General features: G+C 46.6%; 2 protein-coding genes across 3 annotated transcripts in view; one reads left to right on the forward strand and one right to left on the reverse strand.

The window, feature by feature from the left end:
• Positions 1-7,596, forward strand: part of LOC106818032 (mitochondrial basic amino acids transporter-like) — a 9,938-nt gene extending 2,342 nt beyond the window's left edge. For both annotated transcript variants that reach the window (XM_014822747.1, XM_014822746.1), the window contains exons 2-5: positions 4,831-5,059; positions 5,378-5,421; positions 6,156-6,239; positions 6,822-7,596. In XM_014822747.1, coding sequence (XP_014678233.1) covers positions 4,930-5,059; positions 5,378-5,421; positions 6,156-6,239; positions 6,822-7,583 — 1,020 coding nt within the window. In that variant the 5' untranslated portion in view covers positions 4,831-4,929 and the 3' untranslated portion in view covers positions 7,584-7,596. The remainder of the gene's footprint in view (positions 1-4,830; positions 5,060-5,377; positions 5,422-6,155; positions 6,240-6,821) is intronic.
• A 142-nt stretch (positions 7,597-7,738) lies between these two features.
• On the reverse strand, positions 7,739-12,277 carry LOC106818033 (glucosylceramidase-like). The gene is made up of 6 exons (XM_014822748.1): positions 12,196-12,277; positions 11,810-11,943; positions 11,136-11,308; positions 10,676-10,913; positions 9,572-9,796; positions 7,739-7,973 (listed from the first exon to the last, which is right to left on the reverse strand). The coding sequence occupies exons 1-6, from the start codon at positions 12,260-12,262 to the stop codon at positions 7,806-7,808; spliced, it is 1,005 nt and encodes a 334-aa protein (XP_014678234.1). The 5' UTR covers positions 12,263-12,277; the 3' UTR covers positions 7,739-7,805.
• Positions 12,278-12,500: the final 223 nt, after the last annotated feature.

Consider the following 12,500-nt stretch of genomic DNA (forward strand, 5'->3'; position numbering starts at 1 on the left):
AGAGAGAGAGAGAGAAAGGAGAGAAAAACAGAGAGAGCGAGGTACCTTCCCTGTAGCGTCAGGAGCGCGTGTTAGTCCCTCGCACTTGAACCAGGAACTGTCGTGCTGAAAGGTCTGGATCCCGTTGTCAGAAACAAAACTATATATATATATCATAGATTACGGCGTTGGTTTGGGTTGGGGGTGGTTTATACACGTTCAAAGTGTCACCCGAGTGAGATGGATAATGATCAGATATCGGATTGATATCTAAGATTGCGACGCAATGCGATCCAACGCTAGAGCGGTTAAAGAAAGCAGTTCTCCGTCCCTTAATTCTGTCTGACTCGCTTAGAGTAACTTCTGCATCTCCACCGCCAATCGTTCACTACCCCCAACTAGCTCCAATGATTGGACATACATCAAAGGAACTGTCTATTGACGTTAGTCTCGATCGCTGCCTGGGCATCGTACATCGTAAGGAACTCATTTGCTCAAAGACTAATTTTCTTTCTCGCAACTGGCCCCTGGTCTGGCTAATATTTTAGCCTGATCACAACGTGCATGGATAGCAGACGGTATATATAGTACTGGTTGTACATAGTATACGGTGGCATGTTCACGGTGTTTAGTATAATCTAGCACTGCGCTTTCTACGTGAGAGTGAGACGCGAGTGCTGCCTCATCGGCGCAGTTTTACGGTACTACCTAAACCGTAGTCGGTAAGGATGGTTTTCCGTGTCGTTTAAGCCTGTGCCCGTTTATCCGAGGCCCCGATAAAGCGGGGAACACTTATCAAAGACGAGGTGAGCCGATGTAAGGAGGTGCTCCGGATTCTGCGACACAGCAGGATTAAAAGTCAACACGGCCAACTAAAACTGCTCTTGCTTTCTGGACATTGCTTCTGGCGTCGCGGCCCAAAGAAATACAGGCAAACTTGTCAGTAATGGCCACTCAAGGTGACCGACAAAATTGACCTTACTGGGCAGGTGACCATTCTATATAGGCGGCCGCCAACAGGTTTAATTGTGTGTACAAATTACGTATGGAGATAGCGTGCGTGCGTGCGTGCGTGCGTGCGTGCGTGCGTGCGGGCGGGCGTGCGTGCGTGCGTGCATGCGAGCCTGCGTGAGTCCATGCGTGCGGGCCAGCGTGATTGCGTGCGTGTGTGTCGTCGGCCTACCTCGGTAATGCTGTGTGCATAGTTCTCGCCCCGCTTCCAACTGCCGAGCTTGACTTTCTGAATGTCCCACGGCAGGTCCCCGTTGCAAGCTTCTGTGGCAAGAATGAACGTGTCGGGGAATTCTTTATGTGTGTCGCTGAGGATGCTGACCGGGACGAGAAAATCTATGTACCAGTGGATAGCTATGCCCGACACGAATTTGGCCGCCTCGGGATCGGACAAGACCTGTAAGACGAGAAGGATTCAATATAAACGGATCGCTAAATCTGGTTGTATGTTGAGGATGGGAAATAGTGAGCAAGGTATATACACGCACGCATGCACGCACGCGCACACACACGCGCAACCGCGCCTATAATATGCGTGTTAAAATGAAAGATGTGTCGATATATACTATACTACGATGCATAATATGTTCTGACGATACGCCAGTATAATAATAATATGCAACATTGAAAAATGGCTGTGAGACATTCACTGCGCGAAGGAGAAACAAAGCGAAAGTCGTTGAGCGTAAATGTGTCAATGCAGCCCAAGGGCACGTTGTCGCCTTTACTCATAGACCGTTAGCAGAAAAATTTATATAGAAGATTAATATTACTTAATACCATCTCTCTCTTCACAAAATCTCGAGGCCATCCAGCCGACAGAACGTAATGCCATGCAACCCAAAATACCAAATCAGAAGTTATATTAATGTTTAACAACTATTCCAACATTATTTATTAATTAGAAACAAACTCGTCATTAGTTATGGTAAAAACTTCATACGTAGAAAATTACATAGATGTTCACGAATGCTTACTCTATAACATTGTCATATACATGCATTACATTTTTTTAATTTAAAATAATGTATAGGCTGCATATAAATATACATTTACATTCTTCCCTGTGAATATATTTACTTCCAACATTACAGCAATAAAGAACGAAATAAATAACCATTACTGGCAGACGATTCGATACTCCTATTTCATCTTCTGCATTCTGAGAAATAGATATTTATTAGTAACCGGTTCCATGACTTTTTCACACCAATGGTTCAGATAAAGATATGCTGATAATATGGATCACAACAGTCTTACTGACAAAACTTTTCCACGTGGCCCACAGCCCCTATAACCACGCATCCACCCTGTTCATGTTAGATTAACCCTTTCTACATTGATGTCTTGTCTTCTGCTTTTCCAGGATCTGAACAACTGGGCGATTGGATGGACAGACTGGAATCTGGCATTGAACACAAACGGTGGCCCGAACTGGGCGAAAAACTTTGTTGACAGTCCCATCATTGTAAACGCGGAGACGGACGAGTTCTACAAGCAGCCCACTTACTACGCGATTGGACACTTTAGGTGAGTATAACAGTTTACCAAACGCGTAGACACGAATTAGTTTTTCCGATAAGGCAGGAGCGACGTGACAGTGCTAGCTTCAGGTGATTATTACCGTTTACCAAACGTGCAAATACGAACTAGTTTTTACCGCGAGGTAGTAGTTAGTACTACAACATAACAGTGACTCCGGCATGAGATATCGGGGCCCCGGGGGTGGGGCCGCTCTCGTGCATTCATGCACGCACCTCTCATGCCAGCAGAACCTCAAAGTCTGAGCTTCCCTCCAGGTTCCTGGTACCATCCCTGTGCATTCCACTGTTTTAGCGTGTATGTGAACACATTTGGGACTAACAGGGTTTACTAGAATCCCACCACTCCACCACAGAGTCACCGCAGTAGACGTTAGATGAGCGCTGTCGCTCCGCGGCACTTGTTTACAATTGTGTATTCGACTTTTGAAAGCTACATCATGCATACATGTACGTGTTTCTATCTAGGTCGAGTTGCATTGATATGATCAAGAGCTAATGTGGAGATTTCAGGGGGGAGTGAAGAGTTGTGGAGTTCAGGGGGGATGACGTCATACAACCAGAGACCAACCACCGCAACAGAGGTGGAAAGTTTTCCTACGAGAGGGTGGCGCCAGCCGATGTGGGAGGTCAGGGAGTTGCACCCTCACGTACACGCGCCGGGCGAGAGGGTGGCGCCAGCCGATGTGGGAGGTCAGGGAGTTGCACCCTCACGTACACGCGCCGGGCGAGAGGGTGGCGCCAGCCGAGCACGTGGCAGACAAGGGGGTTGCATCACCTGTACACGTGTTAAGCGAGGGGGGACAACGGCCAGGCACTCAAGGCACGGGACAGGGAGGCGCCGCCTGGATCCTACGTCACCGCTGGCTCCTATATAAGCAGCCAAGATCCAATGGTAAAATCAGTCAGTCTTTGGACGGCCACGAACGCACGAGTCAACGAGTCAGTCTTCGGACGGCCACGAACGAACGAACGAACGAACGAAGGAGCAAACGAACGAACGAGCGAACGAACGAACGAACGATCACGCTCGAGCCAGAGCGCACACACACCGTCGGAGGGAAAACCTCGCACAAGCAGGACGACGCCCGAGAAGGTATACCTTATACTAAGGAAGCCATAGCCTACACACGACAGGGAGACACACTGCCAACCCACGAACTCGCGCCGAGCCGCGAAGCACACGACTGGGAGAGACAGAGACGGCTACAATATTAACCTGTAGAATAGCTAAGAGAAGTAAACGTGTAATCGCCTAACGAGATAACGTAAACGTGGCACGAGCAATACATATTATATATATATCTATAGGCTATATTCGAGATACGTGCAGTGAGTGTTGTGTTATTCATGTTATCCATATATGATGAATAAATCCATCAGTTGTATAAATACTATCTAAAGACTTCATTTTCTTCATTTCACTCTGGGTTTTCCTGCTACTGCATCACCGTCCTACCTTCGCGGTAGGAGCGAAAAATGATCCCGACACAAATATATTCCGCGTGCTAACCACAGCGCGTGGGAAAAATCCAGTGTGGTCACCCCTAAGGCCACGTACTACACTAATAAATACCTAATAAATGAGGTATTTATTTAATAGCTCTTGATATGATTGCACCTTCTACAAGTGAAGTATGTTTGTAATTGCCACACTAAAATGACTCATGGGAATATTTTCATTCATATTTATATAATATATATTACGTTCTAGAAGATTGGGCGGTACAAGTGTCTTAATTAAGCCATGGATCACATTAATGCCCTATAGCTCCATTCCTGTTTCGTGAAATTCTCTGAGCCTCGTATATTTTGGAATTAATTATACCAACATATACTGTGATGCTGCATGCCTGTGTAATATTATTGCTATATGACTCTGCATGATTATTAATTGTGTGTTTATACTATCCGGAATCTATCAATATAGATCTATTGATAGACTCCTGATATTATATGGAATGACTGTGGTTTGATATACCATCCCCCTTTACACATACACAGAAACTTGGAGTGGCAGAGCTGTGCCAAGGTGGATGACTGTATAGCAGACACAATCAATAATTTTTCTTTGCTAGTGAGAGTGTGCGGTAGCCATGCACAATTGTGTGAAAGCAAAAGCATCCTATACTAGTATAGTACGTTGTTGCACGTAGCGGTAGTGCTGCACCGGCGGTGGCGTGAGTACGGCAGTCCACACGTAATCGCGTATTGTACACACACGACAGCCATCGGTACCGGTCACCCATGACGTTCCGATGGATAAGTTAATTGCGAGCACCCTCCTCCTTTCGTCTAGGAATCGCAGCGGACCGATCCACGGGGTAGCAAAGCGGACGACTCAGCGTGCAGGCGGGCCTGCAGTGTAGCTGGGTCGTGCCACGCGCCCCCTGCCAACATGAGGGACATGGATATGGCGCTCGTCTACCTGCTAAGGGAGCACGATCTGCCCGCAGAATTCCGCATACAGCCCGTAAAGATTGAAATTAAGGATCCAGTGTGGGACTTCGCTGCCGGTTGCTTTGGTGGTGAGTGGAGCTGCCTGCAATATCCTAATATGTGTGTATAGCCTGCAGCGTTTCGATCATTGGCTGGCAGGTGAACTCGGCAAATTGTGTCTTTTCATAGTGCTACTGTATCCTGGGAGGAATGCCCGACTATGTGTAGAGACTTGAATCCCTGCAGAGTGTTATCATACTGTAGGAAAAAAATACCTGACTATGTGTGGCTCCAGACTTGAATATACCTGCAGAGTATTATCATCCAACCAGGTGTATGTGATTATTGATTTGGTGCCGAAACTTCCCCCTCCAACCACATAATACCATATATATTTTATATTTTAGGTAGCGCTGGGGTCTTGGTTGGTCATCCCTTCGACACTGTTAAGGTAAGGTTTACTGAAGAATAGTTTACATGTTAGGCTGATCCACAATAAATAAAAAAGGAATCTGAACCTTGTTTGAAGGAAATTCATTCAGGATAGTGGCAGATTTCATTAATTTTCGTCAAATTTCTAACCCTCCCTCATGCCAGCAGCTTCATGCCTGGTGCGCTCGCATTAACCACCTCGTTGTAAAATTCTGGCTTACTTACTACGACTGGTCCAAAAGTTGCCAGTTCCAGTAATCCACATCTTAAAATTAAGAGGATCAGTTTGTAGCCAAAAAAACTTCCTCATAAGGAATTCATTCATCAGAAAATGTGGGGAAATGCTACATTCCTAAATTTCAGAAAGCAAATCCCATTATTTTTGCATTCCCACAAGTGCATTACTATTAAATTTATGTACAGTAACACAGCAGGAAAAAAACTGAGTAGGTGAGAAAAATAATAATTCAGCCAGTAACAGTTTTAAAACAAGCCTCAGGTTATGGCAAGCAGACATATTTTGAACTACCCTTGACATTGAGCCAGTAGCTCAGATCGATTTGTGATGCATTATGTCTTCAGCCAAAACCATGGCTGGCTTTTATTGCGTGAGTCGATGTCTATGAATTGGTTCCATTATTATAAGCCAAGGCACGTACTTCTCATGTCACGTTACTATCAGAGATAGATCCTGTTTGTGGGGCTTTGGCGGCTAACTGTGCTTTAATGTTTACAGTATACATTGTGCTACAGATTCGCCTCCAGACACAGCATGCACTGCATCCCGTGTATAGCGGAACGTGGGACTGTTTTAAGCAAATCATTCAGAAAGAATCGGTAAGCAGTATACATAGTACCTGCTGAGGTCAATGGAGTTCTATTGAATGATAATAATCAGGTAATTTGTTAATGGATCTACACTGCAGCGAGCTCTCAAAATGCCTCCTGTCTACTGTATTGTTATCATTGCCACTGTGAAATTAATAAATGTTTATTACAGTGAGCTTCGAATTTCACCCTATCTAATGCAATGCTGACATCTCTACTGTACAGTCCAGTGTGATATTTACAACAGATTTAGGTCCGATTGTCAGAATAACCATCTAGTTTGCGGTTAAAATTCACAATTTATAAGCAGATATTTATCTTATTTTCACAAATAGGATGCATATTTTTCTACCACAATTACCACAATTTTCATCAAAACTATCTTGTTTAGTAATTTCATGATAACATGATATATATAAAAAAAGCTTTTCGCTCCTATTATTTTCATACTTAGCAACAAGGCTGCTTAAAGGTAAATCAATTTCTCACATATTATGTTACCAGTTGCTTCTAGATGCTGTTACGCAGATGAAACCCTGCAATCATTGAGCGACTCTCCTGCAGCGCAATAATTTTTTATCAAATCTGCAGATCATGGGTCTTTACAAGGGCATGTCGTCTCCCCTCGCCTCTGTTGCCTTCATCAACGCCATCGGGTTTGGCATCTACGGCAACATGATACGTTGTTTTGACGACCCCGACTCGCTGCGGAGCCACTTCCTTGCCGGCATGGCAGCCGGCGCCGTGCAGTCAGCAATCCTCAGTCCGATGGAGCTCACGAAGACGCGCATGCAGATTCAGGGCCAGGGCAAGCCGGCATGGTTTTACTACCGCTACGCGTGGAAGCGGCAGGCCGTCTACCGCAACCCAGTCGACTGCGCGATCAAGCTGACGCGCGCCGACGGCCTGCGCCGTGGCTTCTTCAAGGGCTTCTGGCCGACGCTGCTGCGCGAGACGCCCGGCTGCGGCGTCTACTTCACCGCGTACGAGGTGATGTGCCGCGCGCTCGGCGGCGGCAACAGCGACAAGGTCGGCCCGCTTGGCGTGCTGCTCGCCGGCGGACTCAGCGGCATGGTGTCATGGACAGTGACGTACCCGATCGACGTCGTGAAGTCGCGCTACCAGGCGGACGGCGTAACAGCGCGCACGTACACGGGCGTGATGCACTGCATCTTCTACAGCTACCGCACCGAGGGCGCGCGCATGTTCTGGCGCGGCTACGTGGCGACGATGATACGCGCGTTTCCCGTCAACGCGGCGACGCTCGCCGTCGCGACGTGGTTCCTACGTGTCGCGCGCAAGAAGGACAGGAGGGCGGAGGGAAGCTCAGACTTTGAGGTTCTGCTCGCATGAGAGGTGCGTGAACGCACGAGAGCGGCCCCACCCCCGGGGCCCCGAAATCTCATGCCGGAGTCACTGTTATGTTGTAGTACTAACTACTACCTCGCGGTAAAAACTAGTTCGTATTTGCACGTTTGGTAAACGGTAATAATCACCTGAAGCTAGCACTGTCACGTCGCTCCTGCCTTATCGGAAAAACTAATTCGTGTCTACGCGTTTGGTAAACTGTTATACTCACCTAAAGTGTCCAATCGCGTAGTAAGTGGGCTGCTTGTAGAACTCGTCCGTCTCCGCGTTTACAATGATGGGACTGTCAACAAAGTTTTTCGCCCAGTTCGGGCCACCGTTTGTGTTCAATGCCAGATTCCAGTCTGTCCATCCAATCGCCCAGTTGTTCAGATCCTGGAAAAGCAGAAGACAAGACATCAATGTAGAAAGGGTTAATCTAACATGAACAGGGTGGATGCGTGGTTATAGGGGCTGTGGGCCACGTGGAAAAGTTTTGTCAGTAAGACTGTTGTGATCCATATTATCAGCATATCTTTATCTGAACCATTGGTGTGAAAAAGTCATGGAACCGGTTACTAATAAATATCTATTTCTCAGAATGCAGAAGATGAAATAGGAGTATCGAATCGTCTGCCAGTAATGGTTATTTATTTCGTTCTTTATTGCTGTAATGTTGGAAGTAAATATATTCACAGGGAAGAATGTAAATGTATATTTATATGCAGCCTATACATTATTTTAAATTAAAAAAATGTAATGCATGTATATGACAATGTTATAGAGTAAGCATTCGTGAACATCTATGTAAGTTTCTACGTATGAAGTTTTTACCATAACTAATGACGAGTTTGTTTCTAATTAATAAATAATGTTGGAATAGTTGTTAAACATTAATATAACTTCTGATTTGGTATTTTGGGTTGCATGGCATTACGTTCTGTCGGCTGGATGGCCTCGAGATTTTGTGAAGAGAGAGATATATATATATATATATCATAGATTACGGCGTTGGTTTGGGTTGGGGGTGGTTTATACACGTTCAAAGTGTCACCGGAGTGAGATGGATAATGATCAGATATCGGAGTGATATCTAAGATTGCGACGCAATGCGATCCAACGCTAGAGCGGTTAGAGAAAGCAGTTCTCCGTCCCTTAATTCTGTCTGACTCGCTTAGAGTAACTTCTGCATCTCCACCGCCAATCGTTCACTACCCCAACTAGCTCCAATGATTGGACATACATCGAAGGAACTGTGTATTGACGTTAGTCTCGATCGCTGCCTGGGCCCGTTGTCAGAAACATCGTAAGGAACTCATTTGCTCAAAGACTAATTTTCTTTCTCGCAACTGGCCCCTGGTCTGGCTAATATTTTAGCCTGATCACAACGTGCATGGATAGCACACGGTATATATAGTACTGGTTGTACATAGTATACGGTGGCATGTTCACGGTGTTTAGTATAATCTAGCACTGCGCTTTCTACGTGAGAGTGAGACGCGAGTGCTGCCTCATCGGCGCAGTTTTACGGTACTACCTAAACCGTAGTCGGTAAGGATGGTTTTCCGTGTCGTTTAAGCCTGTGCCCGTTTATCCGAGGCCCCGATAAAGCGGGGAACACTTATCAAAGACGAGGTGAGCCGATGTAAGGAGGTGCTCCGGATTGTGCGACACAGCCGGATTAAAAGTCAACACGGCCAACTAAAACTGCTCTTGCTTTCTGGACATTGCTTCTGGCGTCGCGGCCCAAAGAAATACGGGCAAACTTGTCAGTATAATGGCCACTCAAGGTGACCGACAAAATTGACCTTACTGGGCAGGTGACCATTCTATATAGGCGGCCGCCAACAGGTTTAATTGTGTGTACAAATTACGTATGGAGATAGCGTGCGTGCGTGCGTGCGTGCGTGCGTGCGTGCGTGCGTGCGGGCGGGCGTGCGTGAGTCCATGCGTGCGGGCCAGCGTGATTGCGTGCGTGTGTGTCGTCGGCCTACCTCGGTAATGCTGTGTGCATAGTTCTCGCCCCGCTTCCAACTGCCGAGCTTGACTTTCTGAATGTCCCACGGCAGGTCCCCGTTGCAAGCTTCTGTGGCAAGAATGAACGTGTCGGGGAATTCTTTATGTGTGTCGCTGAGGATGCTGACCGGGACGAGAAAATCTATGTACCAGTGGACAGCTATGCCCGACACGAATTTGGCCGCCTCGGGATCGGACAAGACCTGTAAGACGAGAAGGATTCAATATAAACGGATCGCTAAATCTGGTTGTATGTTGAGGATGGGAAATAGTGAACAAGGTATATACAGGCACGCATGCACGTACGCACGCACGCACGCACGCACGCGCACACACACGCGCACACGCGCCTATAATATGCGTGTTAAAATGAAATATGTGTCGATATACACTATACTACGATGCATAATATGTTCTGACGATACGCCAGTATAATAATAATATGCAACATTGAAAAATGGCTGTGAGACATTCACTGCGCGAAGGAGAAACAAAGTCGTTGAGCGTAAATGTGTCAATGCAGCCCAAGGGCACGTTGTCGCCTTTACTCATAGACCGTTAGCAGAAAAATTTATATAGAAGATTAATATTACTTAATACCCGTTTTGTTTCTGACAACGGGATCCAGACCTTTCAGCACGACAGTTCCTGGTTCAAGTGCGAGGGACTAACACGCGCTCCTGACGCTACAGGGAAGGTACCTCGCTCTCTGTTTTTCTCTCTCCTTTCTCTCTCTCTCTCTCTCTCTCTCTCTCTCTCTCTCTCTCCTCTCTCTCTCTCTCCTGCTCTCTCTCTTCTCTCCCTCTATTTCGTACCTCTATGATCTTCTCTCCTATTCCGCATCTCTCTCTCATCTCTCTCTCTCTCTTCCTCTCTCCTCTCTCCTCTCTCTCTCCTCTCCTCTCTCTCTCTCTCTCTCTCTCTCTCTCTCTCTCTCTCTCTCTCTCTCTCTCTCTCTCTCTCTCTCTCTCTCTTTTACTCTCCCTTCTCCCCTCCTTTTTTTTCTCCCCTTTTTCTCCCCCTCTTCCCCTCTCTTCCTCCCGCTCTCTCTCTCTCTCTCTCTCTCACACTCTTTCTCTCACCACTCTTGCCCACTGCGGTAACATGAGGCGTTGATCGTCGAGTATCATTAGTTTAAGTTTTCCGTAGCCGCCGGCAGCGAGTGCCGGCCCGAGATCGCTGGCGATGAAGTCTCTCTGCTGTTCGGCAGTGAACGCCATCGCGTTGAACGAGAAGTTCTTGATCCTGCCATCTAGCGGCTCATTTTGCGCCGTAATTCCCCAGAAATGTACATCGTTGGCGGCATACTCGTCAAGAAACCTGAAGCGGGAAATATGATGCAAGAGCTGCTACGACGGTATATTATGGCTAGCAATGAAGCCTAAAATTTATAGGTATACCATCCGGGTTCGATAAGAGTTTGACACGATTATAGGTTTCAAACTGCAATCTTGCGCACGCCCACGGTCTGCCATCGTTACCTGCCGTAGTTGGCTTGTAGCAGCTACAGCGCACATAGATACGGCTCGAAAGAATTTGTACCTCACAAAATAGTTCGCCCACGTCTTGTAGTAAGGCCCGCCCGGCTGACCCTTGAGTGACCCTTGACCTGCGAGGTCGTTGTTGGTTTTCATCCATGCCGGTGCACTCCACGGACTCGCATAGAGCGGGATAGGGGACCGCGACATGGACAGTGCTCTCTTGATGACAGGAATCTGCAAGAGTTGTAAGCCAACCCATTTTGATCACTTAATTATAGTAGCATCGGCTGCTATAAGCACAGGAGAGGCGGACCGCAAAACACGCGTGCAGCGACCGTGAAACATGCGTGTAGTGGCCATGAAACACGCGTGTATAGCGACCGCAAAAACTAAACTACAAACTTTCTGTTTCAACAGTAAACCTACATCGTTTTTTGACGTTGGCAATACATTGGATATGCACATTCTCACGCATGTGCACATACATGCACGCACGCTCGCTCGCACGTACACACGCGCGCGCACGCACAGACGCGTACACTCGCATATGCACGCAAACACAAAACTTAGCGCTCAACTCTTCTAACAGAGTAGGGCTATATAAGCGAAGCTCAAAGGTAGGCCTATATCATATATAGAGGACTTCGACTAAGAATGAGTTTATTTCGTTTAATTAACCCAATTCGATATCGTCCGGGTTAATCCACTGCATTCCTTTCAAAATCGCACGCATACTTTGTATTCCAGGTCCTCGCTGGCAAGGGAAAAATGCGAGAGCATAAAGTCATCCTCCGTGTCGTCGTACGTATACTTGCGCGTGGAGAAATCGCATCCACCCATCGGAACCCTACCGATCGTGTACTCTATACCTGAAATCACGCGACACGCGTGTGGAAATGCGTGCATGGTGGTGCACGATCACGAGATTTGTATAAGATTTACATATGCAAGGGTTAACAATGACAAACAATTACATGACGACATTTACAAATGACGATTACAAATAACGATTACAAAACACGACAACATTTGTCATTATTAACGTCTGATATATGTATATCAAGATTTGTCCTGAAGAATGTTCTCGCAAATTTCGCACATGATGCGCGACGCGTATTTACCCGTCTCTCCGAAATATGACTGTAGAAGGTTGTTCTGAACGCCACTCGTTACGTTGAGAATGTTCATTGCAGCAGCGTCCGTAAACGCCCCTCCAAATCCAACAATCGTCTGGTACGTGACGGACTTGTTCAGCCTGAAAATTACATCCAGTCCTGGCGGAAGAAGATATTGAAATTCTGAGTTAGCACAGGCTATTACCAGCTGTAAATCATCTTCATTGGTTCATTGGTGACAATGATAAGCTTGATAAAATTCCCGTAAATCAGTAGTTATTTTGGGAAATTTCAAGGCCATACGCCGAACA

The sequence above is a fragment of the Priapulus caudatus genome, unplaced genomic scaffold (assembly GCF_000485595.1).
Source record: "Priapulus caudatus unplaced genomic scaffold, Priapulus_caudatus-5.0.1 Scaffold1986, whole genome shotgun sequence".
Lineage (NCBI taxonomy): Eukaryota > Metazoa > Priapulida > Priapulimorpha > Priapulimorphida > Priapulidae > Priapulus > Priapulus caudatus.

What these genes read in the sequence shown, in the direction of transcription:
- LOC106818033 (XM_014822748.1), bottom strand. Translation starts at nt 12,262, where the DNA reads ATGAACATTCTCAACGTAACGAGTGGCGTTCAGAACAACCTTCTACAG. An exon ending in GCGAGGACCTGGAATACAAA is followed by an intron (nt 11,309 to 11,809) that starts GTATGCGTGCGA and finishes CAACTCTTGCAG; the next exon opens with ATTCCTGTCATCAAGAGAGC. An exon ending in TACCGCAGTGGGCAAGAGTG is followed by an intron (nt 9,797 to 10,675) that starts GTGAGAGAAAGA and finishes CTCGTCTTACAG; the next exon opens with GTCTTGTCCGATCCCGAGGC.